The 27422-nt window shown below is 41.0% G+C and overlaps 1 protein-coding gene across 6 annotated transcripts; it reads right to left on the bottom strand.

Moving 5' to 3' along the window:
- Positions 1-4100: 4100 nt before the first annotated feature.
- LOC131219147 (serine/threonine-protein phosphatase 7) lies at positions 4101-25502 on the bottom strand. Of its 6 annotated transcripts, none has more exons than XM_058214155.1 (6): positions 24885-25470; positions 20997-21482; positions 18534-18680; positions 17188-17295; positions 5363-5450; positions 4101-4192 (listed from the first exon to the last, which is right to left on the bottom strand). In XM_058214155.1, exons 1-6 carry the CDS (start codon positions 25368-25370, stop codon positions 4116-4118), a joined length of 1392 nt encoding a protein of 463 aa, XP_058070138.1. In that variant the 5' UTR covers positions 25371-25470; the 3' UTR covers positions 4101-4115. The 6 variants fall into 6 exon arrangements, 4 of the variants coding, with proteins under 4 accessions (XP_058070138.1, XP_058070143.1, XP_058070151.1 ...); XM_058214160.1 differs by lacking the exon at positions 4101-4192 and adding an exon at positions 4857-5091 and having other exon boundaries at positions 24885-25469; XR_009158022.1 differs by lacking the exons at positions 4101-4192; positions 5363-5450 and having other exon boundaries at positions 18534-18622; positions 24885-25489.
- Between the last annotated feature and the right edge of the window lie 1920 nt (positions 25503-27422).

A 27422-nucleotide genomic window follows, 5' to 3' on the forward strand; every position in this document is an offset into this window, starting at 1 on the left:
TTTCTGATGCTCTGTGATTGTTTTCTTTATTGCTTGAGTTACCTGGACACTATTGAATTTTTACTAGAATCAAAGACGGAAAATTGCAACAGTAGCATGCGCGTTGTTTGGTCAGTGTCTGGAGCTAGTAGGTTATGCAGGAGAAGCCAAGGAAAGATGTAATGATGTCTGTCGTCTCTATGATTGATCAAAACCCATGAGTCATGACTGTACAGCATACTGTTCATGCCATGCCATTGTGAGGCTGAAAATAGGTGTTGTACTGTGATGAATTGCATTAGGTAATAGCAGATAGATATTGTATTTTGGGGAGGGATAGTTTAAAAATTCAGAAATAGACTCGAATTCTTTTGAGTACTTGAGATTCAAAAAGAATTACGTATAGATTAATCTTTTCAATTTTTTGTTCCTTGGATCATCATCGTCATCATCATTGAAGCCTTATACCAATTAATTGGGGTTGGCTTCATGAATCCCATTATGCCAATCCTCTCTATAAGGGGCCATAGGTTCACTTAGACATTAGGTCATCAAGTCTTTTCTCACTACCTCCACTCCTTTGAGGCCTTCTCCTATATCCTCAACTAGCACCAACTCACTCCTTAAAACCGGCACAGTTATTGGTCTCTGTTGCACATACCCAAACCATTTAAATCTACTTTCCCTCATGTTATTACCTTTTGGTGCTACTCCTAAGTTCCCTTGAGTTCATTCATTTCTAATTTTATCCTTCCTTGTCTTGCCACTCATCCATCTCAACATCATGCACTCATCTTGTGAATATGTTGTTCCTTAACTGCCCAACATTTTGTCCGCTTGGCTAATCTTATACCTATCCTATAAAATTTCCCTTTCAGTTTGAATTGGACAGTAGATCACACATAACTCCAAAGGCATGTCTCCATTTCTTACACTCAGCTTGAATTCTCTGTTCACTTGGATCATAGTACTCTTGATATTATTTTCTCGTGTAGACCTGACCTGAGTCTTGATGAGTCAAGTCGCCCAGATGAGGTTTAATGTGCGTGTTCGAACTACTTAACCTTGCTCAATAACCTTTCATTCACGTGTGAATCAATGTCAATGAAGACCAAGAACCATGCCGATTAGGAGTGAGTTGGTACAAGTTGAAGACTTTAAAAGGGCAAGGGGAAAGCCCAAAAGGACATTAATGGAGGTAGGAAGAAAAGAATCAATGGCCTATGGTTTAACAGAAGGTATAGCTTTTGATAGAGTTGAGTGGTAGAACAAGATTAATGTAGCAGATTCCAATTAATTGGTATAAGGCTTAGGTGATGATAATGATTCATCTGAAAACCAATAGGCACTTAGAAATCTTTAACTTGGACAATTCTGATGCAGTTCTTGAGTAAATAGAAGTATTATAGAATAGTTGGAGGTATCAATGATTCAATAGCAAGGACTTTCTTCCTTCCTACCAACCAACCGAAAGCAACTATCTTTGGAGGAACATTATAGTGCCAAACAAACTTGGTAACCCTCATCGCCCCTTGACATGCACCACCTTGCAGGAGAGAGTAGAAAGATTTAATTGAGAATAATCCTGATTTTCCGACCCTCTACATCATCTTATCTGGGTCAGAAGGGGACGGGGCAGGGATGAATACACTCTAAAAGGGCCACCAACTTCGCAACTTCCTCGTTGCGAAGAGATTGTCTACAAGGGGGCTCCCAAGCTACCACCCTCTACATCATCTTATCTGGGTCAGAAGGGGACGGGGCAGGGATGAATACGCTCTAAAAGGGCCACTAACTCAACTTCCTTGTTGCGAAGAGATTGTCTACAAGGGGGCTCCCCAAGCTACCACCCTCCTAAAGTGGGAGAAATAGTCTGCCACTGCTATAGAAGAAATTAGGGCCAAGCGAAAAAGTCTAGGGAACTCATCTTTCAATGATGAGGTGTACACCCCACACATATTTCCAAAACCAGATCTTTTCACTGTTCCCCCACGAAAAACTAACCCCATACAAGAAAGCCCGGCTTCAGAGAAGAAACTTCTTTTCACGAGGCTGACGATCTATAAGTTGACCCCCATCTGAACACTTGTATTTGCTTTTAAAGTCATTCCAAAGCACTCCTTCCCTAGACCTCCAAAGCCATTTTCTAAGCAACGCAGTATCATAGATTTAAGATTTTTGGTACTAACTACTACCTCTCCCTCTTCATAGGAATTGAAAACCTTGACCCGACTTAATGAATTTTCTTTTTGTCCCCCATCCCTTGCCATAAAAAAATCCCTTCTAAGCTTTTTGGGCCTTGAGAGCACTAAAGCCTGATATTTAAAAAACTACATAAAGTAGACAGGAAGATTTTATAATGCCAAATTGATAAGTGTGATGCGCCCCCCAAGCGAAAGATGTCGGCCTTTTCATCTTCCAAGCTTCTTCTCAGTTCTCTCCATTACCTTTCCCAAAGGTATTTAGCCGGTTTCCCAACATAGAGGCAACCCCTCAAATGAAGCCGGGAGCACGAGGAGGTTAGGAGGAGGCTCTTACTGTCTCATTCAGAGAGAAGAACGCAGAGAGGACACATCTTACTGTCTCATTAGCGGGTTTATGGTGGAGAAAAATTGACTATGGTAGATGACTAGAGGATAATTGTAAGATGTTTTGAAGTGATGTCAAGCTTAAAGGTCTTTGTCTTTAAAAATGAGATGTTGGTAATTCGCTTCTCCAATGAGGAGGTGGCAGGGTTGGCAGAGGTGTTCAAGGGTTGTGCAGGGTCTTTTCCATCTTTGTATCTCGGCCTTCTTTTTTTGTGCTGGTAAACGTGCGTAGCATCTGTGAAACTCTGAAGGTGGAAGAGTCAGCACCTCTCTTTGGACAGCAAACAAACGTTGAAAAAAGCAGTTATGTCAAATTTTCTGCCTTATTTCACGTCTCTATTTAGGTGTCAAAAGTCCACATTGGATAGATTGGAGAGGTTGAGGCAGGATTTTTTGTGACAAGGCACTGAAGAGAAACAAAAGTTTCATCCATTGAAATGGGAAGATGTGTGTGAGCCTTAATGGGAAGGGCGAGCAGGTATGAGGAAGTTGGAGTTTATGAATCTTGCCTTGTTAGGTGAGTGCCTGTGGAGATTTGGCATGGAAGAGGAACAAAGAACATTATACTGATTTAAGAAATATAAAAATTCATTAAATTGTGCAGAGCTACATCACACCTTTGCTCTTATGTTTTGCGCCAGTATCTGTAAGGTCACGCAGTTCTTTAGGTCAGATGATATTCTAAGGGAACCTCACATCTTTCTCAATAAAAACAATCTTCAAAGGCCATTTTGAAAATCCAACCCTCTAAACATCAGTCCCATTTCACATTCAATAGAACAGATTAGAAATATGTTCTCTGCAATGTCACAAATTGATTGCATCCCTCTTCCATAGAAAGAAATGTAAGAATCCATTTCCAATCCTGTCGTTTGACAACATGGAAACAATGGTAATCCATGGTAAGAGCAATAGATAGGGGTGTTTGGGATGGGGTACGGTGGTGGTTATAATTACCATCACATGAAAATCAATATAAATTTGACTTGAAAAATTGGCGGGCTCCACTGGGATGTTGAAATCCACCCCCCAATTAGCGGCATCCCATTTTAGCCGTAAATTAGCTTAGTCCATGATTCAATGGGCCATACAAAAAGGAAACAACCTGAGAGAGGAATGCCCACTCTTGATTTTATTTATTTATTTATTATTATTAATTAATAATAATAATTATTAATTAGGATTTATGATTATATGAAATCCACTCTAACCATTAGATGCAAAACTAAAGTTCAGGCAAATTTAGGTGGGCCAGATGAGTCCTGCGAAAGGAAATAATTTAGAAGGCAGGAATACCATTTCCCTTCATATGACCCACCTGGCTAGAGATTAGGCTTATTTTTGGGCCTTGTGACTCAAAATGAAATGAATCACCTGGTGATTGGGGTGGATTTTACTTAAACATCAAGAGTAGGCCATGTGTTAGATTTTTTTATTTTTATATCCACATCAGTGATAAAAATACCAGGCCCATGCCTAGGCCCAGTTTGTCCTACTTTCAGTTCAGTCCAAAATTGTAGTCCTGCACAGATTCAATGTGTCCGAAAATCAGAGCCGATCATCCGTCAATCCCCACTGTCTAGATGCTGTCTCAAAAAGCAGGTAGATTTGATCATCTGAGTGTTCTACACGTGTACAAAAAAAAAACGATCAGCTAAAACAAATTGAGCAATGGACGAATTCAAATACAAGCATGGCCCACTAGATGACTCTGCAGAAACTTCCAAGATACTGCATGTACCAATCGGGATTACCCAAAAAAAGGGGCTCCAATATTTCACACGTCCTTTGTTTCCACGTGTCCCAGCAACTGGACTTTTTGACTCGAGTGTACTCGGGGCGAGTGCGGTTAGCATTTCTTACTGCGGGTTCCGACAAAGGGATGAAGATTGGAATAGGATACAGGTGAGGCTCCTTACCGTACATGTGACACGCACTTCAAATCAGAACCGCCCAACAAGTGGGGCCCACTAAAGATGGGCTGTAAGCCACATTAAACTGATAGTACAATCATAAACTAAGATCGATTGGTAGATATGTAATGAACTGTAAGAACGAATATAGTAAACAGTCCAAAGTCGACAATATCCACCACTCGATCTGCTGAGTTGGGTCAGCATTCTGTCCCAACATTGATTATTTTACGTAGGATGCAGGGCCCAGTCAGCTGAGTCGTGTGCCTCACCATGGTGGTCTTTAATGGGTAGTTGGCAGGGTTTTAACATTTACTGACTCGGACTGACACGCTCTCAGCCGAGTCATCCCCCCCCTCCCCCCCCCTTTTTTTTTTTCCAATTCTGACTCATGATGGTGCCAAACCAGATCAGACATGACCGATTCGAGTCAACTCGGACATATCAAATTGGAATCGGACAAGAGTAGTCAAATCCTTGGGTGTTTGGCACCATATAGAGTCAGAGCTTGATTCTGATCCATGTTGGGGCATGCCATTGAATTCGGTACATTCAACTGTCATAGATAATAATTGCCAGAATCAATCGGACGGGCTGAATCTTCTTTAGCCCTGCAGATACCCAACAAGAAGCACTTAAATATATCATTACTTGGGAAAATCATACTGTTGCTATTCAAATCTCCCTAAAGATTTTACAGTATATACTGGCATAAACAATCTCGTCGCATATTTTTCTACATTTGAAGACAGGCAGCGACTGAAGAATCTTTCACAGCAATAAATATTTCAAAATAAATAAATAAATAATACAACAGACCCCATTGACAAACAAACTGATAATGAGGGCTCCAATATCATATTCTTCAGTCAACAGACAAACCTATGGGGGATGAGTCGTTGGGTATCAATGCTAAGTCCAATTCTTCGTCGGAGTCGATTGCATCCACATAATTGTAATAAGCACTTGCCTGCATGAAAAAGGTTGAATTGAGTTAAGTCAACGCCCCATTGTTACTTTTAGAGTAGATATGCAAGTAGCACTGCAACTTAGGTTTGGGTCAATCCAAACCCGACTGACCCAAGACTGAGTCCTGGTTGGGTTGTTAGGGTTGGAAAACTCCAACCCAATTTGAAATCAGGCTGGGTTTGGGTGGAGCAAATTCTTGTCGGGTTAGATCAGGTTGGGAATAATCATATGCATTTGGGTTAGGTTGTGTCAATGTTTTAAATAGTGAATAGCGTGCAGCGTAATGTTCACCCCTTTAAAGCGTGAGGCATAAGTTACAAAGCGTCTAGCATAAGCTACACACTACTACTAGATTTTTAATTGAGGTTGTGGTTGGTTTCACCAAGTATCATGAATCCCATGATATTTTGCACCAAATTAGACTAATTGATAAGGAAATTTAATGAAATTTCATAATATTTGGTGCAATTAAAATACCTAAAATAATAAGAAAAACAGGATAAAGATTAAATATAAAGATAAAGAAAGGGTAATGGAACTGATTTAACACCGTTACTTATACTTTACTAAAATCATTGAAAATATTAGCTAATTTTTTAAAACAGAAAAATGTAAGAAATATTAAAAACATTAATTGATTTTTAATGTTTTAGTGTAAAATATTTTTTAATGTAAACTACATTGTGTGTAAAGTAGGTTACGAAGCATGTAGCATATGCAAATCAGCCTATTTTCATGAGCTACGTAGCGTTAAGAGTAAGCTACACTATGCAGCATAAGTTTACATGCTACATAGTGTAAGCTATTTAAAACACAGGGCTGTGCTGGGTTGGTCTAGGTTGAGTACAGAGGAATTCAGGTTGGGTCTTCTTAAGGTCAAGTAAGGCTTGGGTAAGGCTGCAACTTAGGTTAGGGTTGATCTGAATCCGATTGACCTAACTCAAGTTCAGTCGGGTTGTCAAGTTCCAAGATTGGATTTGGGTTGGAAAGTGCCAACCTGATTTGAATTTGGGTTTGGGTCTGGGCTGAGCAAATTCAGATCAGGTTAGTTCCGGTTGGGAATGATCACAAGTATTTGAGTCAGGTTGAGTTGGGTACAGTGGACTCCAGGTTGGGTCCTCTTGAGGTTGGGTTGGGCATGGGTTGACCATCAACCTGACCCAACTCCCTGAGTTGCACCACTAGGTTGCTGCCAAGTTGCACAGTCAGACTCCTAATTTTCAGAATGCTCTGACGTTGGACACTTATTTGCAAAACTCTTATGACAATTTCAGTTTGTCTATTAATATCAGCCTTCAAAGAGGAACTGTAGGATCCTTGGCCTAGGGCTTTGTATGGTATATTCAGGTTATCAGTTCTGCAAGTAGGGTCCATGGTTCAGTAATCCAGACAAATGGTCTGTTGCTTGACACTACAGGTACTTTGCTCCAAAATTTTCCTTCATAAGATAATCCTGACCGTTCGACTTGTGGCCTACAAATAAACAAGTTAAGAAGTGAACTACAGCAGGAGTTCACATTCAACTGTAAAAAAAGGTGCAAGATTGGCGGCTAGGATCTTCCAATCTGGTAGAATTTTGGGGCATGGTCGTGTCTCATGCTTAACAGATGAATAGTCTGGACAACATGTCCATTTGTCGATACAGAAAGCCTGAGTATCATGTGCAGAGCCTTGGGTTGAGAATCCTATGATTCTTTGCATGATGTACTATATATCTAGATCATCATCGCCATCATCTTAGCTTTTATCCGACAATTACAGGTTGACTTATAAATGGCAGATTGGCAAAAGTTTTATGATCAGCTGCCCGTGGGGACATCGACCTTCCTCTTTTACCCCAGGTTCTAGAACCAGCCATGCCAGAGGCTAACCAAGGTCCAAATTTGATAATGGCAAAAACTCGAGAGCATGTGTCACCGCATGATAGGTTCTCCCCCTTGACAATTTCGAACGGACAGAAAGACCTAACTATTCAATAATTTCTGTATATCCTTCTCATAGGTATAAAATCTTTATTTCCATAAACTTGCCAATCTTACAAGATTAGGCAATGAAAGAAGCATTTGGCACCCGAGAGGTTTAACTCAAAAGCAGCCAAGATCATGGATTGCTCCAGTGCATGGTATGGGATGCTTCCTCCAATACATACATACGTCTGTATTTCTGTACACACACATGTATGTATGCATGTAACCATTCAATAATTTCTGTATATCCTTCTAACTCGTAGGTATAAAGTCTTTATTTCCATAAATTTTCCAATCTTTAGGCAATGAAAGAACCATTCCGCGCCCGAGGGATGTTACTCAAAAGTAACCAAGATCATGGGTTGCTTCAGTGCATGGTACAGGATGCTCCCTACATGTGTGTGTGTGGTGATAGGATTCTATGCCAACTCTTTACCCAGTTGTTTTGGGTGGCTGCAGATAAAGAAGCTTTGGTTTCTCAATGCTGTAATGTTTATGACAACAATGTGATTTGGAGCTTGACTTTCCATAGAGTTTTGAGTGATGATGAGTTCGAATTTTTTTATGGGTATGGTGAGTTCAAAGAATTTCTATGCATCATGGAGTGGTTGGATATGAGCAAGCCTATTGTGAGAGCCAAGGAGGGTTGGCAGGTGAATTGCAAGAGGTCAGGGAATTTTTCGGCTAATTCATACCATGCAGTGCTATCAGGAGCAGATACCAAAAGGGTGGATGCTACAATAGCATTGATTTGGTTGTTTGGGGGTCCTCTGAGGGTCGCAGTGTCTGCCTGCTTGGTGGGAATGGACAAGATCCTCCTATTGACCATCTAAGGAATCATTGGATGATGAACACTAATAGCAATACTAGTTAGGGCAGGAAAAAGAAGGTCCAGAAAGGAGAGTTGGTTGCCTGTTCAAGAAAAGTTTTAAGTAACTCCAATAGCAATAACTGAGATTCAAACCAATTCTTCATTTCAACCACCTTGACTATGAGTTTCATGACCATAATTTCAGTGACTATAGTTGGCATCATTAACATAGGCATCAAATATGTCCAAAACCTGAAAATCATCATTGGATGATCATGAGAGCGATGGCAACGACGACCTCAGCGACGACGATCCCAGCTACGACAACATCAAAGAGGGGTGGAGTGTGCTCTGATGGCAACAACGATGACCCTAGCGATGACGACATCAAAGAGGGCGAAAATGGTCAAAAGGGAAGAGATGATTCCAGAGTTAATGCGACTGTAGTAGAAGCTGGGGAGTGGATTCAGATTCAATCCAGAAAAAATAAACGAACCCACGAGGGTAATGGAAGAGGGAAGTATGATTCATATCCTACCATTTTCGTTAGAGGTTATCCTCATGGTTGGTTCCCTCTCAACCTCGAGAGGATCTTTGGCAGGGCGGGGGCAGTCATGGATGTAGTCATGCCCAGAGATAGAGAGAGTGGTTGATATCGTGGTTTCGCACTCGTTCGAATGAGTAGTGAAGAAGAGCTGGCACGAGTGGTTGATATGCTCCATGGTGTTAGTTACGACGGACAAAAGATGCTGGTGCAACGGGCTTATTTCGGTCCTCATTGGGGAAAAGCTCCACCTGTTTCTACCGGAACATCTTCCCCGAAGCGGCCTGTTTCTACTTCTTTCAAAGCCCCTGAAAGAGCTCCCCAAAAACAAGTTTTATCTTTCAAAGACGTCCTAACTAATTCCTCTACTGCTTCCTCATCTCAACAATCACAAAAGCAAAATTTTGGGGATGTAAATGATGCTCTTCATTCAAATAAAGGTAATATACCTGTTGCAGCGACAAAACAACCATCGTACGACATAAGCATAGCGCATGATCGTTTTGAACGCTCAAAGTCCGAATTGCAAAATACTATCGTAATTTCCATGAAGCATGAAGCCTCAATTCCTCAGGTGCGCAGATGGATAGATGAGTGCTGTGGAATTCAACCCTCTCTATATACCATCAGACCCGTAGGATATGATGACCTTTCGATCAAGGTCAGTCCGGGGGTTAATCTGGACTCCCTTCTCATTGCTGGAGTGCTTCATATAGACGAGCCAGTGAAAAAAGTCCAAAAATGGGAAGACTACTCTATGTTCGGAAAGGAATCTATGTGGTTTCTTATATGGGGAATCCCATTGGAGCTCTGGTATGATGATTTTTTCTTACAAGTAGCCTCCGTTTTCAGATATCTCATCGAGCTGGACACAAAGACAAAGATTGGAGCTGAGATGACCATGCTTCGGATGCGCATTAGAAGAAGAAAAGGGGACCCTCTCCCATCTCATATTAGGCTTGCGGTGGAAGATAGGGTCGTCGTTCTTCCTGTTCAACAGGAATCGGATGGCGAATCGTACCCTAGGTGGGGAGATTACTGGCGTACAAAGGAAAAAGCCCGCGAAGACTCGGCAACTTGCCCAGCGGAAGGAGTTCAAGCTCAGTGCTCTAGCGACCTATGGAATCATTTCTGCTCCCCACTAGCTCAACCTCATCATCACCCGAACCCGATTTTTCTTCCCGTTGTGACACGTGGCTCTGATCAGGAGCTCCCTCTCCAGCCTCCGGCGAGTCGTCCCGTGTTGCGTCATCTTGTAAGAGAGGCCGATTGTCCCGTTGTCGACAAGCGTCCTTCTCATCTCGATCTTAGCGAATCGCGATCTCTCCTCGTCGCCACGTGTTCAGAACCGACGACTTGCCTCTCTCTCCCGCCTGATGATCAGAGAGCGACACGTGCCCCTTCTTTTGATACACGATGTAGCCAACACGTCGCTTCGTCGCTCTTGAGCCTCGCACCTGCCCCTCGGCTGCTGCAATTAAAGACGGTATGGTCCCTCTTCCCGATGAGACCGTGCCCAGTCGACAGCTGCTCGTCCTGTCGAATACCCTCTCCCTCCTCCCAGTGTAGCGACACGTGGCCTTCCGTGTATTGCTACTCCTCTCGAGACGCCGCCCTCTACTGATCTGACGTCACCACCTCGCAATTTCTCTCTCCCTTCCTCCAACACTCTGGTTGAGACGTCTCTAGCTCTCTCTTCACGTGCCTCCTCCCCACGTGCTACCTTAGACTCGTATGCCCCTCATTTGAACCTTGCTCAATCTCTTCTTTCTCTTCCTTGCCTTACCTCCAAAACCAATTTCTCGTCCTTTCCCCTCTCCCGACCCTCAGAATACACTAACATACCTCTCTTTCCCTTCTCCCGAGCCCCAGAGTCCCCTAATCTACCTCTGTCCCTCACTCTTGCTTGTCCCAACCTTCAAATCCCCCCTGTTCCTCCCATCGAACCCATGCATCGTCTGAATCTACCTGGGATCCCCGCGACTACGGCTTTCGACAGCGGCTCCTGGTGCTCTGAAAATCCTTCCACCCCATCCACCCCTTCCTCCTCCCTTGTTTTGCACCCCCATTCCTTGCCTGATAATACGTTAGCCTGTTTGTTTTAGGATGACTCAGATATTGGGGTCATTGATGCCCAACCTCTCCAGATGCGGATGGCTCTCTCGACAAACCAGGGGAAGGAAGGTGACCAAGATAAAAACAAAATGCTCTATAGATCTCGTCTGAGGAAGAAAATTCCGAACAAGAAATGGGTTCGGGATGCAATCGGGCACATCGGACGAGCTGTAGGTCTTTCCTTTGGTGACCGCCCAAAAGACTTTGTAGCGCTCTTTCAGTGTGTGGAAGCTCGCGGCAGGCCCCTCCCAGCTTCTAGATCGTCTAAAGGGCGTCCCTGAAATTCCATCGGTATTAGTATCTTCCATCCTAACGAAGAGGACTCTCAAAATATCAAAGGTTCCTTCTATGTAACAGACACTCGAGGTAATCAGGGCAGCATGGTTAACTTATGAAGATTGTCTCGTGGAACGTTAAGGGTATAGGGTCGAAGCAAAAGCGGAGACTTATTAGATTCACGTGTTTGAAGTATCGACCTGACGTTATTTGCTTTCAGGAGACCAAGACTTCCTCTTTCTGTGACCGCCTTATGGGATCTATCTGGAAATCTAAGGACACTAAATGGGTTTCCCTGGATGAGATCGGGAGTGCTGGTGGAATCTTGGTGGGGTGGAGTTCTATTCAATGGGACCTCATTTCAACATGGAGTGGTTCCTTTTCAGTGTCTGTAATTTTAAAAAACAAAGCTTCCGAGTTCCAGTGCCTTATTTCTTTAGTCTATGGTCCAACTGCTGACAGCTCAAGAATTGATTTCTGGGAAGAGCTTACTTTTCTCAGGGCCATCCTGTTTTGCTGGAGACTTCAATATGATCAGAACGCCCGAAGAAAAAACTCCTGGTAATTGGACTTCGCCGGCAATGAGATATTTTTCCTCTTGGATTGACGATGAAGAACTCGTCGACCTTCCCCTTTTGAGCTATCGTTTCACTTGGTCCAATGGGCGCGCCAACCCGACGTTATCTAGGCTTGATAGATTTCTTCTCTCCCCTGAATGGTTGGATTCCTTTCCCTCTGTCTCCCAATCGGCTCTCCCGAGAACAACCTTAGATCATTGCCCGATTCTTCTTTCTGCTGACGACATTAATTGGGGTCCGAAACCATTCCGTTTCGACATCTCCTGGCTGAAAATTGTTGATTTCTGCAAATTGATTGCAGATTGATGGCGCGATTTCAGGGTCGAAGGTTTTGCAGGCTTCAGACTTTGTTCTAAATTTAAGATGTTGAAAGCTAATATAAACCAGTGGAAGATCCAGGTTCTCTCCCTAAGATAGAATGAAACCACTTCTCTCCTATCCTCCCTGCAGCAGATCGATGGGGATGTTGAAGACAGTAAGTTCTCTCTTGATATTCTGGCCAGAAGAATCTCTCTCATTCAGGCCTTGTCAGCTAGATCCCTTGAAAGAGCCCGAGCGAGGTGGATTAAAGAGGGAGATAGAAACTCGAAATACTTTCACAGCCTGGCTTCTATGCATGCCAGGTTTAACAAGATTGGTAGTATTGTGATTGATGACAGATGGGTGGAAGAAAAGGACGAGATCGTTAATGCTGCAATTTCTCATTTCAGCTCTCTTCTCAGCTCAGCTCATCACAAATGCCCGGGGATTGGCAATCTTCTCCTCAACTCCATCTCGTCTGATGATGCCTCCTCTCTTGAAGTTCCTTTCTCTTTGGAAGAAGTAAAGTTGGCCATTGACTCGCTTGGGGGAGATAAGGCCCCTGGTCCAAATGGTTTTCCTATCCGATTTTTTCAATCTTGTTGGGAGATTATTCAATCTGACATGATGGACTTCTTAAATGAATTTCATGATAGGGCCAGATTATCTACTAACCTTGGGGCCCCTTTCATCACTCTCATCCCTAAGTTTCAAGCCACGGCTTCCTTCAACGATTTCCGCCTAATCAGCCTGTTGGGTGGTCCTTACAAGATTTTGGCTAAAGTCCTCACTAATCGGTTGTCAAAGTTTATCAGCAAAATTATCTCTGGTAATCAATGTGCATTTATCCCTGGGAGGTAGATCACAAACGGTGTGCTCATAGCAAATGAATGTATTGACGCCGCTCACAGATCGGGTCGCAAATTCATTGGGTGTAAATTAGATATCGAAAAAGCTTATGATCATGTGGATTTAAGACTTTCTTCTTCTCGTGCTTGCTAAAATGGGCTTCGGGACTCGCTGGAGAAGATAGATTAGGGAATGCATTTCCTCTACGCGTTTCTCTGTAATGCAAAACGGTTCTCCTTTTGGGTTCTTTAGTAGCACTCGGGGTCTGCGCCAAGGAGACCCTCTCTCCCCTTTTCTCTTCCTGATCATTGGTGAGGTTTTCTCTAGAATGCTCCATCAAGGCTAGGAAGCTGGGATTCTAGCTGGCATTCCCATCCAGGGCCTCCCTACCCCCATTTCTCACATTCAATTTGCAGATGACTCCTTGATTTTCAGCGAGGCTTCTCTGGATAAATTCAACAATCTTCGTACTTCCATCCTTTGTTTTCAGGCTGTCTCGTGTCTATCGGTTAATCTTCCTAAATCCAAGATATTTGGTATAAATTTAGATGAAGAGGAAATTTTCAGATGGGCAGATCTATTTGGTTGTTCTGCGACCTCTCTCCCTTCCACTTTTGTTGGTCTTCCGTTATGTCCCCTCCTAAATCAGTTTGGGAAAAGGTTATTGCTAGATTTGATTCTTTTCTGGCAAAGTGGAAATGTCGGTTCCTCTCTTTTGGCGGGCGTATTACCCTTATAAAAGCGGCTCTTTCAAACATTCCCACCTATTTCATGTCTCTTTTCAAATGTCCGCCTTCAGTTCTAAAGCGTATTGAGCACAAAAGAAGAAACTTTCTTTGGCACAACAAAGGCGAGAAGAAAAAATTTCATCTCGTGGACTGGAAATCTGTTTGCAAGCATTACAATCAAGGTGGGACAGGTGTAAAAAATTTGAAGCTCATGAACAGGGCCCTCCTCAGCAAATGGATCTGGCGGTTAGGAACTGAAGATTATAATCTGTGGAACAAAGTTATAAAAGGTAAATACGGACAATCAATAGGTGGATGGTGGTCTAATGTCTCTTCTCGGTACAAAGCTTCAGTGATTTGGAGAGAAATTATCTCCATGAAAGATCAGGTCCTGCAAGGTGTCGAATTTCAGCTTGGAAGAGGTTCAAAATTTGGTTTTGGAAAGATTGCTGCGTAGAGAAAATTCCGCTCAGAGACAAATTCCCATTAATTTTCTCCTTGGCTCCAAATCCAGATATCATGGTTGCCGATTGCTATTCTGTTAATGCCGGAAATTTGGTGTGGTCAGTGGGCTGTAGAAGAAACCTTTAAGATTGGGAAGTCCAACAGTTTATGGATCTCCTTGAGTACTTATATAGGGCTTATCCGAATCCTCAAATCGATGATGCGTTGCTCTGGACTATGGATAAGTCCAATAGTTTCACTGTTCGCTCTCTCTATACGCATATGGATCACGCTCCCACCTCCGCTAATTGCTCTCCGATTTGGAAATTCCCTCCCCTTCCCAAGTTTATTGCCTTCGGGTGGCTGGTCACTTTGAAAAAAATTCTGACGGTGGACAACCTCAAAAAGAGAAGCATGTGTTTGGCAAATATTTGTTTATGCTGCATGAAAGCGGAGGAGTCGGTTGATCATTTGATGCTTCATTGCCCTTTCATCGCTCCTATCTGGGCTGATTTCCGTTTCCGCTTTCAAGTCAACTGGTGCCTCCCTCTCTCTGTTTCTTCTCTCATTTTGGACTGGTGCGGGGTTAAGATTGGCAAGAATCGATCCTCTTTGTGGAGAATGGCCCTTCTCGCAATTTGGTGGAGCGTTTGGGAGGAAAGAAACAGTAGATGTTTTCAGGATACTTCCAATTCCACTGATTGGGTGCTCTATAGAGCTAAAGTGTTAATCTTTGAATGAGCCACCCTTCTTGTTTCCATGAAGGAGAGCGATCTGTTGTTTCTTGTTTGTTAGCCTCTTTTTTTTTTTTTTGTCTTCTTCTTCTTTCTTTTATGCAATTCTGATATCTTTTTTTTTTTTAAAAAAAAAACACTAATGCTTGTGGAATCAGTTTCACAGTTGTTTATGGACTGAATTCATAAGGATTATTTGACAGTGATTCTTCGTCTCCTTTGAGATTTCCATGGGTGATGCCTGGGTCGATTAAAGCATTCTTCAAAGCAAGAAATACTGTGTGGATGGTCTAAAGATGAAAACGCCATGGAAACTTGCTTTGCTGGCAGGAATCTGGATGGTTTGAAGGGAGCACAATAACAAGATTTCTTGCAACACAACAACCTGTGGGGAAGAAGTTCTCATGTTAGCAAACTGCAAAGAGCATTTAGAAGGTTTTGGGGGATTGATTCTTTGTTGTTCAGAGATTGAAGATCCCCAATCATCAATTCCCCCTAATTTTTTAGTGTCTTTTTGGCACTACATTTTCTTTCCATTTTTGCTGGCATTTGCCTTTAATAAATTGCATTATCTTTAAAGAAGTTATTATATGTATGTTTTTTTTTTTTTTTTTTGAAAATTATTTATTTTAAATAAGAGCAGACATATTTCATTGGGAGGTAGGATTGCTTTGATAAAAGCTGCACTATTGAATTTACCCCTCTACTATTAAAAAAATCATCAAGATGGAAAGGCAGACGTCTTTCACTGGGAGGCAGGATTACGTTGATAAAAGCTGCATTATCAAATTTACCCCTCTACGACACATCTCTATTCCGTTGTCCAAAGTCGTCTTGGCGAAGTTGGAACAGTTAAGATAGAATTTTCTTTGGCAACATGCAGTGGACAATTGCAGACTCTAGACTGGGGGAAAAGTTTGTAAACCTTATGAGAAAGGAGGAGTGGGCATTAAAAGGTTGGAGAATGTTAATTTAGCTTTACTAGGCAAATGGGTTTGGAGGTTTGGGATGGAGGAGGTCCATAATTGGCAGCAAGTACGGCATTAATAGGTGGGGTTGGTGGGTGATAGAATCATCTCTATATAGAGCATCCCCCCTTTGGAAGGTGATTACTAGTTAGGCAAGTAATGGAGAAATGGAGAAAGAATCCTTTTTGGGAAGATGTATGGCTTGGAGAGAGCTCTCTTAAATTGGAACTTCCTAGACTTGCTGGGATCTCTTTGAATGGGGATATCTCGATTGACAACCTCTGGAAAAGGGCAATGGTTCTTCCTAAAATTTGCCTTATGTGCATGCATAAGGCAGAGTCGGCGGACCACCTTTTTAATCATTGCCCTCGTGCTAAGTTGGTTTTGGGAGGTTTTCTCGGAACTTTTTGAAGTTTCTCGGGTGATGCCGGGATCGATTAATGGTTTCTTTCTTGTGTGGCATGGAGGTGGTATCAGGAAAAAAAAAAGGAAGGGTAAAGTGGTGGTTGGCTCTACTAGCGGGCCTTTAGACTATTTGGGGAGAGAGGAATAACCAGTGTTTTCAAAACCAGGGTGGGTCCCACTCAGAAGTGTTTAGGAAAGCAAAGCTGCTTGTTGAGTGGGCCTCTTGATCTTTCTTGGGTGTTGGTTTTTTTCTCTTGCTCCGGCTTGTGTTTGTAGCTTCTCCTTGGTGGATTGTGTATAGCCTTGCCCTTTGGGCCTTTAAATAATTTTTTATTACATTTCAAAGAAAGAATGTCTTTTTTTTCTTTTTTTTTTTAATGATAACAAATATATTTTTATGTAATAATCCTTTTCTTTACTTATTTTTTTGGGTTGTTGTTGAAAGGTCAAAGACTCAAAAACTCAACTTTCAGCAGGTCAGGCCAACAAACATCATTCTTACCAAGGAATGGTCTGATACACAAATGCATAAAAAAACAAAAACAAATAAAAAATAAACTGAAAGATTCATGTTTTTCCCATTTTCCCTTTTCTTTCGGATATTTTCTTCTTCTTTCTGATATTTTCCTACATTTTTTTTTTAATGCAAGATATCATACTGATATGGTCTGATATGCCTTGTATCATATTGTTATTCAGCCTAGCTGATACAACCTCCAATACCGATACTCAAACCTTGGTTGCTCCAATACATACCACTCAGTATACTCGGTGTAGTGGCTATCATTGGGTGGTCTAGGACTTGAATTTCTGCCCAATAAATAAAAGGGCCAGGTCCAGGGACCCCTACTCATGCCAGAAGCATCAAGAAGTGGGAGCAAGGAGGTCAAAGAATAGTAGAAAATAAGTTAGGTTATGGCCTCAAGTGTCTGGCAAGACTAATTTCAAATGCAAGAGTGGCATCATAAAAATAGACATGCAAATGCTGATAGCAACAGTGGGAAGAAAGATTTGAATACCTTTGGCCTGGGCGTTATAGCTTCAAAACTGTGAAAAATTGGAGTAGCAAAATCCGGAGGTTCTAACACAATATACGCCCCCATGTTATTATATCTCTCCTCTGTGGCCTGTGCAATTCACAAACCAAGGATGTTTGGCATGAGAATCAAATGCAAATGATGAAATGCAACACATAAACCATGAATGGTTTGCATGAAATCAAATGCAAATGATGGAATTTATGCTACTATCACAAAAACAAATGATAATGTCCCTAGAATGCCTTCCATGCACGCGTATGTAGCCAAATGAAAACGAGCTTGCTTGAATGGCGCTTTCCCTAAAAGAATATTTCTGGCAACAACTTGAACTTTGATAAGGAATTTGTTTTGACAATTTTATTATTATTATTATTATTATTTGGAGGGGCCAGAAATACTAACTTTATAGCCTTGGTTATAGCTTTATTTTAATGGCTGGATCTAAAACTAAGGCTTTCAAAAATAGATTTGAAAAGGTATCATGTCGGCTGATGTGGCTGTATCAGAACCATATTGGTTGATGTTAATCCATGATATGAGACTGAAACTAACTTCTTGGCCCGTAGAAAATTATTTCCAACTAGATCTAGGCCTGTTTTGGAGATCAAACACAAGATTTAAGCATGATTTGATGAATCAATGGGCAATCAGCCTATATCACCTAACTGTAGTGTCGCTGGTCCCAGCTTGTTGGCTAGGGTAGCATTTTGTTGTATGAGTATCTCTTATTGCTGCTTTTAATAATAGCTCAGTTTACTTTCACCAAAAAAAAAAAAAAATTAAAAAAATAAATCATATCAATTAATAAGAATCACTAACATTAAAATCTTTTCATTCCCAAATGTTCTAACACCAAATTTAGAGGTCAAAGCCTAAAACAATGCACATTTCAGCAGTCAGGTCCTCAGCTATCATTCTTACCAAAAGAATTGTACGATACACCATTTAATACATGTCAAGAAACACATACACACACAAAAATAAAATAAAATCATCGAGTAGCCACCAACCGGATGGGTTAAAAGAAAATGATTAACCATCAAATTCAACAACTGATATAAATGGCTGAGATTGTTGTGCCGAGGCTTAGAAAAGAAAAACCAAACAACGCTCTTCTACTTTTAAAGCTTTAAGAATAGATAATACAGTTACGAGCACATTCCTATGACGTGTGAAACTGCAAGAGAAAATGTGGGAAACTTTCTATGAGCATCAAAGATAATGGCTGAGGTAGAAGAACACAAGCTTTTTTGTTTTGAAGAAAATCAATATTGTATCATGACATCTGTATAGAAAAAAGAAGGTAAATGTGAGGAAGAGCGAACCTGAAACTGAGGGTAATCTGGAGCACTGAAAAGAGTTATCAGCTTCCCTGATTCTACTTCGTGATCAATCGTATACCCCCTCTGCATTCCTGTAAGACCAGGCCGTTTTTCCCTTGCATCAGGGCCTTCATGTGACCTAATAATCGACTGTGCTTCAAGCAATTGGCAATTCTTCCAAAATTAGCATCCCAACTCTAGCACCATTTACCACTGATACTTTAAAACATGTGAGATTAAGTAAAAGAATAACAATAGAAATCTTGATGGAATTTCCACATATGGGCCTTCATTTGTTAGGTTAACAGGAAATTGTAGACAATAATGCATTAGAAAGTAACAACTAGATCAGACTCTTGAAGATAGTTTCCACATCCGGATTGTGGAAAGTGCCTACAATGACGATATGTCTAGTCAACGATTACGGATATACTTCCGTTATCATTGCCTGTGAATTTATTTTTTTTGGTCACTAGTTCTTCCAATATTGGCGATAACTAATAAGAGCTCATAAGTTTAAAGATAAATTTATTGAAGCTATTGGATTTTGACTGTTAAGTTTCAAGTAAAAAGTAAACAAACTTGATTTGGAAGCTAGTGGACCTGAGAGTTGAATTAGCCATGGGCATTAGTTATCTGATATGTTCATACATTCTATGTGATACTAGTGGAAGGTGTAATGTTACATAGGTAAATTGTTAATGAGTAAAAATGAAGAGAAATGTCCAATTAGGAGGTTTGCCAATTTCATGTGCGTATCCTAGTGCCTCTACACGATGCCACATTCTGGGATCCAAGCCATCCATCAGTGGCCTCCACTATTTATATATCATGGCCCAAACTCAGGTCATTGGTGGCTGCACCAAGCTGTTTTTAGACATACATTCATTTTGCACGGTGTGAACCACTTGATGACTGGACAACTAGACTGGCCTGGTTTCGGAGCCAGGATATCTAGATGATGAGGGCCACATGATGAACAGCTTGGATGGTCAATACATGCACATCTCCATCTACATATAAATTAGGACCATTTAAATGATACCCTAATAATAACAAAAACATAAACAGTGATATAAAATGTATGTTTTCAGAAGAGAACTGATTCAGTACCTGCACATCTAGCAACATCAGTTCGAATTTGCAAGTGAAATTCAGACTGTTGAATGAAGCTGATTAGGCCAGCATCTTAGCTGAACCAAGCCAGCATCTTAGCTGAACCCAACCAGATCCATCTGATGGCTGAATTTCACCTCAAGATGTGACGGCCGCAGAGGCACCGAGTCAGTTATCTTTTCAGAATTGCAGGGTGAAGCATGACCGGAGTGTTCTAGTTATATAGGATCAAAGGAAATCCAGGATTGATATCAGAATATAAACTTAGTTCACACATCTAGGAATAAGCAGTTGCACAAGTACAAGAAGTCAGTCTCACAAAATCCTTAGCACAGAGACAGGTGTGGAAATTGGCACTCAATTGCTCAAAGCTTAGTACGATTGGTCACAAAAAGATGCAATTTTTTTCATCATTAGCATTTTTTTTTTATAGCTTGATACAAGGTCAAACTAGTAAAAAAACTTTTTAGAAGATGAACAGGTTGAGGCATTTCAAGCAACCAGTTGAAAAGGTTCTTCGTCTTCTCTGTACTGTTTCAATTCTATATGCTACAACAGAATTGCCTGCTCCAGTTGTTTTTACTAATATGCCTGTAACCACGTAACATGGACATGGACATTAAATCTCAGACATTACAACTCTGCAAAACCTGACAAATAATATATCATTACATTTTAATATAATATTACGAGATATATTGCTACACTACATCCTAATTTATAATATATGCTATGGAAACGTCTACATAGACTGAAATACATAAAAATTGTAAACAAGAAATATCAACCAAGGATTTCTGCAATAGTTGCAATGGCATGTGTTGGATAGATTTCCCCATCCTAAAGGTGTCCCATAAAAACTGCTGGAACTGCATCTAATTGTACACCGTAGATATAATCATGATCTTGAGCAACTACGCCATATGAATAATGATCAGCAGACTGATGCAAACGATAGTTAGAAGTTAAAATGAAATAAAAATGGTTTTAGGCCACTAAAATTTAATTGAAGCAGAAAAACAATATGAATCTCATCCTATGGTTATACAACCTTAAGACAGAATATGAACTGGGAGATGCTAAAGCTCCAAAAATAAGTGAAAATAGAGTAGCCACCATAGCTCGCTAGGCCCCGTAAGTTATAACAAAATCACAACAGTCAGCTTAATGACAACAAAATGACAAGCATTTTCATCAATTACAGAGTAACTTATTAGTACTCACTGCTCAGAAAATTTTCAAAAGCCAAAAATAAGATGAAACAAGAATGTTAAGACATGAAAATTTTTACAGGGTTGGAAGATGCCCAAACTAACAAAACACAACAATAAACAGTATTCCAACATTTACCTTTAAGTCATATTTTTTAAGGAACTCTTCAGTACAATCAGGGCCCCATATCAGGCCAATGCCTCTCTCTTTGTTTGGAGAGAGACCTGGACTCAGTGATGGATCAGACCACAATACGTCGCCAGGAATCAAATTTGAACCCTCCCATGGAGGATCGAGAACCGTCCGCCTTGCTTTGGATAATTCCTCCAATGAGCCAAGTGTTAAGGTGTTCGCATCCACGTTTACTGTCTTTCGATTCTTCTTTCCCTTAGGCTTCTTCGACAGGGGTATGCTGCGAAAAAGCCCTCCATGAGCGGTAAAAATGCAACCAGAGATAATAGATGCCAAGGGAAGCCCTCCAAAGCATCCCAAACATTTTCGATATGCATGTTTCCCTTGAGGTCCATACTTAACCATTACCTCTTGCTCAAAACCATATACTGATGTGCAGTACTTGGATTCATGATTGCCTCGAAGTAGAAACACTCTATGCGGCAAAAAGACCTGAAAGTTGGCAAAAACACAAACATGGATAATAGATCATTCGAACTGAAGTGAATCATATATCACACACACCTGCAAATGTTTGAACATCAAACTCAACAACAATTAGGTCTTTCAAACAGAAAGATTTGCACCTTTGAATAGATGTCTCTGTGTGTGTGTATCCAAAATTTGCTAATTACACACACATTTACTGGCCACATGTGCCAGGGTGGCATACGTTTGCAACATCATAGTTTGGAAACCTGTTTGGTTGACCTGAGACTCACCAAGTCAACTTAACCCAATCAACTACTAAATTACTGTGTCAGTGAAACCAAGTCCACCATAGTTCGGGGCTAAATCCTCCCTGTTTTTTTCTAGGTCAACTCAATGAAGTTGTAACAAGCAGAGTTCGAAATATCGGTATCGCATTACGTATCGCATTCTTGGGATACGGATATGTATCAGTTATCGCAGGAGATATATCGGTTGTATCGGGTAATGTATTGTTGTTGTTGGAAACATGGGGAAACATTGGGAAATTGGTTGAATTTTTTGATGAAACTTCGGTGATTGTTAAAAAAGACATCAATACACACTTATAAATCAAAACATTACAAAAAAAAAGTACACATAATAGGTTTTCTTTGTATGGGGTCCTAATCTATATGTTGTCTAACTGAATTGATGCAAGTATATTCAATATCTATTCATATAATTTATAAATGTAAGAAGACATGTGGAAACACAAGCAATACATTCAAAAGCAAAAGAAGAATCACTAGATTAGGTTACAGACATGTTTGATGTGATGTTTGAACACAAAGATTGCAAACGATTTGCGAGAAATTGGGAAATTTTGATTTTTTTTTTCAATTTTTCGTAACTCGTCCCATCTCCTTCAAATCTCGAAATCGAAGCTCCCAATCCATGATTTTTCATGCAGAACATGAAAAATCATGAATTTGTAACAATTTGACACTAATTTAACATGATTTACAGACAATAAGATCATCGAAATTCGAAAATGCTCACTAAATCGAACATGTGGGATATATCGCACTACTTGTGTGTTTCGTATCGCACTGGTGGGATACAAGATATATCGTGGGCTATATTGGCCGATATCGTCGATATTTAAAACAGTGGTAACAAGTCAACTGGATCTTTCTTACCAAAGGGGTACAAATCATTAATTAAGAACTAGTAGTTGTTTAGAAGAAAGTTACAATGTTGTTTTTTTTAAAAATTTATTTAAGTTCATTGATTTTCTTTATTACTATATTTTTCTTTTATAAAATAAACAAAGATCTTTACCTTTAAATATATATATATATATATATAAAGAAAAAAGCGAAGATCTTTTCTTGTTCCCCTAGGCTGTCCTGTTGAGTCCTAGATCAATCCAACCCAACAAATGAATGAGTTTGAGTTTCAAACTATGTTTGAGATCCACTCCGTGCATTAGATGCAAACCACTAGGCAGATGCTCAAGTCCAATGATCAAGTGGGTACACTCCTCAGCTGGGTCGCGATGTTAGAACAAACAGATAACTAAAAAGGCTTGTAACAACAAATTTACTTTAGCAATTAGCATCCATATTTCTATACACTGCAGCTGACCGGTTAGGCTGCTGCACCATGCAGGCCCCGTGGGCTGCCTCAGCCCGACCCCAGGAACTCAGTAGGCTCGCTGCAGAGTGATTCATCCACAATTCAGCAATACTTTTTGTTGGTCAAAGTGGTGGAATTTGCATTAATGAGTGGACTGGCCCAGACTGGGGCATTTAAACAGTGGGCCCACTTGCTGGACAGCTCAATCTTCCACTGTGTCATGTTGGCCCTTTATGTGGGTTGACTTGATGTATATATGAAATCCTCAAACCTCTATATTATCTAAACCAAATAAGCAGAAGCCAAGGCAATCCCATGATTCATCCCAACCGAACATTGATTAAGCAAGGCTTTGATTGTTATCAATTTTTCACGTTGACCATGATAGAAATTAGATTGCCAGAACCAAATATTTCCAAGATCACCATCTAGTATTAAGCATGTAAACTAAAAACAAAATATATAAACACACACCTGATGGTATGGTTGAGAATGCACAGACGTTCTAGGTTTTGAATGCCAATAAACTAGAACGACTAGCTTAGACACTCTAGATTCATAATCCAAAACTGGATTGGATATCACTACCAAGCAATGGTATCTATCTCTCTACTTAAAGGAAAACTATCAATCTTGGGGTTTTTTTGATTGCACGCATAGGTGTACCATGATGAATGCTTTTTTGCAAAGCAATGGGATATATCAGCATGTGTCGACAATATTGTTGTTGATACACTGGATTTTTCATATTCCAGGACCGTATCATATCCTGACTAGGCCACGGGTTCCAGCCCAGCTTACATATACAGAGAAAATCATATCACTGACCTGTGATACTGAAAATATAGGCTGATATTGTCTGTGCATAGAACACTGACTACCAGATGGGACCTTGTTGGCATGCAATTTTTCTCACAAAGAGTCTTTGCCATGGCTGGTTCCTGAGCCTGATAGGAGGAAGGTTGATGTTTGATAGCAGAATATCATAAAACTCCTACCACACTACTATTTTAAAGCCAACCCCAAATTGTAGGGACAAGGCAAAGATGGTAACGATTAACGATGACATGCAACAACATGCTGATGCCTAGCTTAGTTCAGCATGTAACTGAAAACTAAACAAATCCACATGAAATTTAAGACATCTCAATTACATGCAACATTGCGTTTACCCGCGTGATTTTAAAAAAAAAAAAAAACATATTCAAATTAAGATATCTCGCAGCTTCATTTATGCTATATTTGAAATTCAAGAACTGAGATAAAGATCTCTCTTGGATTCAGCAAAACCAACTGAAAGCAACAATATGTCTGACATCAAACATAAATTACAAGTTCTAATTTATAATCTACAATAATTCAAATTATACCAACTTACATTCAGGGGAGCTGATCCAATTCCCCCTTGATGTTTACCACACACGGATACATGGATGGGATCCAAAACGCTCATTCCATGGGCTAATAATTGCCTTGATTGAACAATCATATTCGTCAAATGAATCAAATCTTTATAATCCAATGCGACCCACCGAAACTTATGTTCCATACATTATTAGCCGAGCTGAATGAGTGGACCAGATCTTGTCAATGCAAACCACATGTACCATGAACGATGAGAACACATGGTAGCTCCTGTGCCTCCAAAGGCACCGGATCTTCCCCTCATCAAAATCGTCTTTTTTACCCGAACAAAATAAAGAAAACCCATTTCAATCAGCAGCTCCCCTCCTAAAATTTTCAGAGGGGAACAGAAAATGGTTGAACATTTCATAAAAAACAACAAAAACAGACTCACAACCGTACCTTCCAGGCAAGCAAGATCAGGAAAGTTTCGAGCCCCCATGCCCCTCTATCGACGTAATCTCCATTAAACACGAAGAACCGGCTCTCTGAAGGAAAACCCGCCTCCCGGAGGAGAAAAATCACGTCATGCAACTGCCCATGGACGTCGCCGACGACAACTACGACGCTTGAATTATCACATTCCTCATTGACTTTCACGCAATTGGGTTCGGCGTGGAGGATCTTCGACGCCTTGAGGATAAGGCTGTCGAAGACGCTTACTGGAAATAAGGATGGGAAATCGGACGCTGGGAGATTCCTCGAAGACCATTCGAATGCGGACGTGAGGTCTTGGATCCACTCCAAAGTCAAATCGCCGTTGGGAGGCCATGAGAGAGGGATCTGAGGAGTATAAACCGTTGGATTTTGGAAGGTATTTGGAGAGAGCGAAGTAGGAGATGTGGTGTTTACAGAGGTAGAAGGAGAAGGAGAGTTTGCAGACAGCATGTTTGAGGAAATGCTGTGGGGATTTTGCCGCAAGATCCCAATTCCCAGGGCGTAGAGACTCGAGAAAGAGAGAGAGGGATGAATTAGGATTCGTGTAGTGCGTGGGCCTCATACGTGTAAAAGCAGCACACGTGTACGATACCCGAGGCGTTCACTTTGTAGATGCAACGCTTCACTGTCTCAAAAATCAAGCTAACGCGTTGATCTAATGGTCCACATGCATACATGGCAAATGAAGGGTTAAGACCAGCCGACCAATGGGCCTACTTAGATGAACACGTGTGGCTAACCAGATGTGAGATCGGCCTGCTTTTTCAGACACCGCATCTACACGGTTGGGATGTCTGCTGTGCCGTGGCTTTGATGTCATACACCTGTGCTGATTTCCACACGTGACGCGGGAGGCAGATTGCATAGTTTTGGGGACGCGGTTTGGCTAGTGACGCTGCCATCAGCCAGGTGGCTGATGGTCGGTGCTTTGTGGACCCATCATGATGTATGCGTTTTATCCACACTGTCCATCCATTTTGAAAGATAATTGTATGGCTTGATCCCAAAATTAAGGTAGATATAAATATCAGGTGGACCACACCATGGGAAAACAGTAGTGATTGAATGTCCACCATTAAAAACCTCCTAGGCCCACTGCAATGGTTATTTGACATGTAACCTATTGATAGGTTAAACAGACTTGGATGAAGGGAAAATATATATATCAGGCTTGATCCAAAACTTTTGTGGCTTCCAAGAAATTTAAAGATATATATCAGGCTTGATCCAAAACTTATGTGGCTTCCAAGAAATTTTTAACAGTGTGTGCTCAATTAACACTGTGCAGTCCACTTGAGATTTGGATCAACCTCATTTTTGGGCTCATACCATAAAATGATATGGAAGAATGGGTGGACGGCATGGATGAAAAACATACAACATGGTGGGTCTGACGGAGCACCGTCTATTGGCCATTAGCTAGTGGCAGGTCAGTAGCCAATCCGTTCCACTGGACGGTACTCTGCGCGCCCCACCGTAATGTACGTGCCTTATCCAAGATGTACATCCATTTTCTAAATTCATTTGAGTCCATGAGCGCAAAAATAAGACAGATCCAATTCTCGGGTGGATTCCTGTGGCCCACTGTCATGTTTATTTCCATCTAACCTGTTGGTTAGGTAGGGAAAGGAAAATACAAATATCAACTTGACCCAAAACTTTAGTGGCTCTAAGAAGTTTTTAACTATGGATGTTCAATCACCACTTTTTCGTGTTATAAGAATGCCCACGGGTTAGGCCCAGTGGGTGCTCAACCCTAGTTCAACCCAAGGTTCTTATACCTCAATCCTAACCCAAGCCACCCTAGGAATTCCCAACCCAAGCGGAGTTGGTTGGGCAAATACATGCTAATATTTTTGTTATTATATTTTCAATACACGTCTTATTTTTTGTACGTGTAATTTTATTAATTATATATATAGCTATTTATTGTAAAGAACTTTATTTTTCTTAAACAAATAAGCTAAAATAAATGACAAGTATTCCTTTAAAAGCCATGTTGTGTAGCATGCAATGTATTTGAGATAGAGAAATCCGATATATTTCGTTAGCTTTGAGTCATCGAAAATGACATGGACCAATGAAACCCATTGGCATGGAAATTTCCTGTACCTTCAACACAAACTAAACATACTCAATTATAATTTATAACTTATATATTGATTGGGTTTGGGTTAGGCTGGGAAACCCAAGACCTCAACCTGAGCGCAACCCAAGTTTCACCGGATTGATGTTTGTACAGCCCAAGCCCGACACCCAACTAGATGCATCCTACCCAAGCTCCACTCAATGTTGAGTTGGTCATGGGTTGGTCAGGTTGAACCGGCCCAACTTTCAGCCCTAGGTGTGATCCACCTAAGACTAAACAAGGCAGCAAAATGGACAAACTGCATAGATAATAACGGGCTACAGCGCACCGTCCAACAGCGTGTATGCAACCCGTCCGGTACGTGAGTCGAGCAAAGATAAAAACTTGGGTACCTGATACGCAGGCACATAAAA

Source organism: Magnolia sinica, chromosome 1, assembly GCF_029962835.1.
Source record: "Magnolia sinica isolate HGM2019 chromosome 1, MsV1, whole genome shotgun sequence".
In the NCBI taxonomy this organism is placed as follows: Eukaryota; Viridiplantae; Streptophyta; class Magnoliopsida; order Magnoliales; family Magnoliaceae; genus Magnolia; species Magnolia sinica.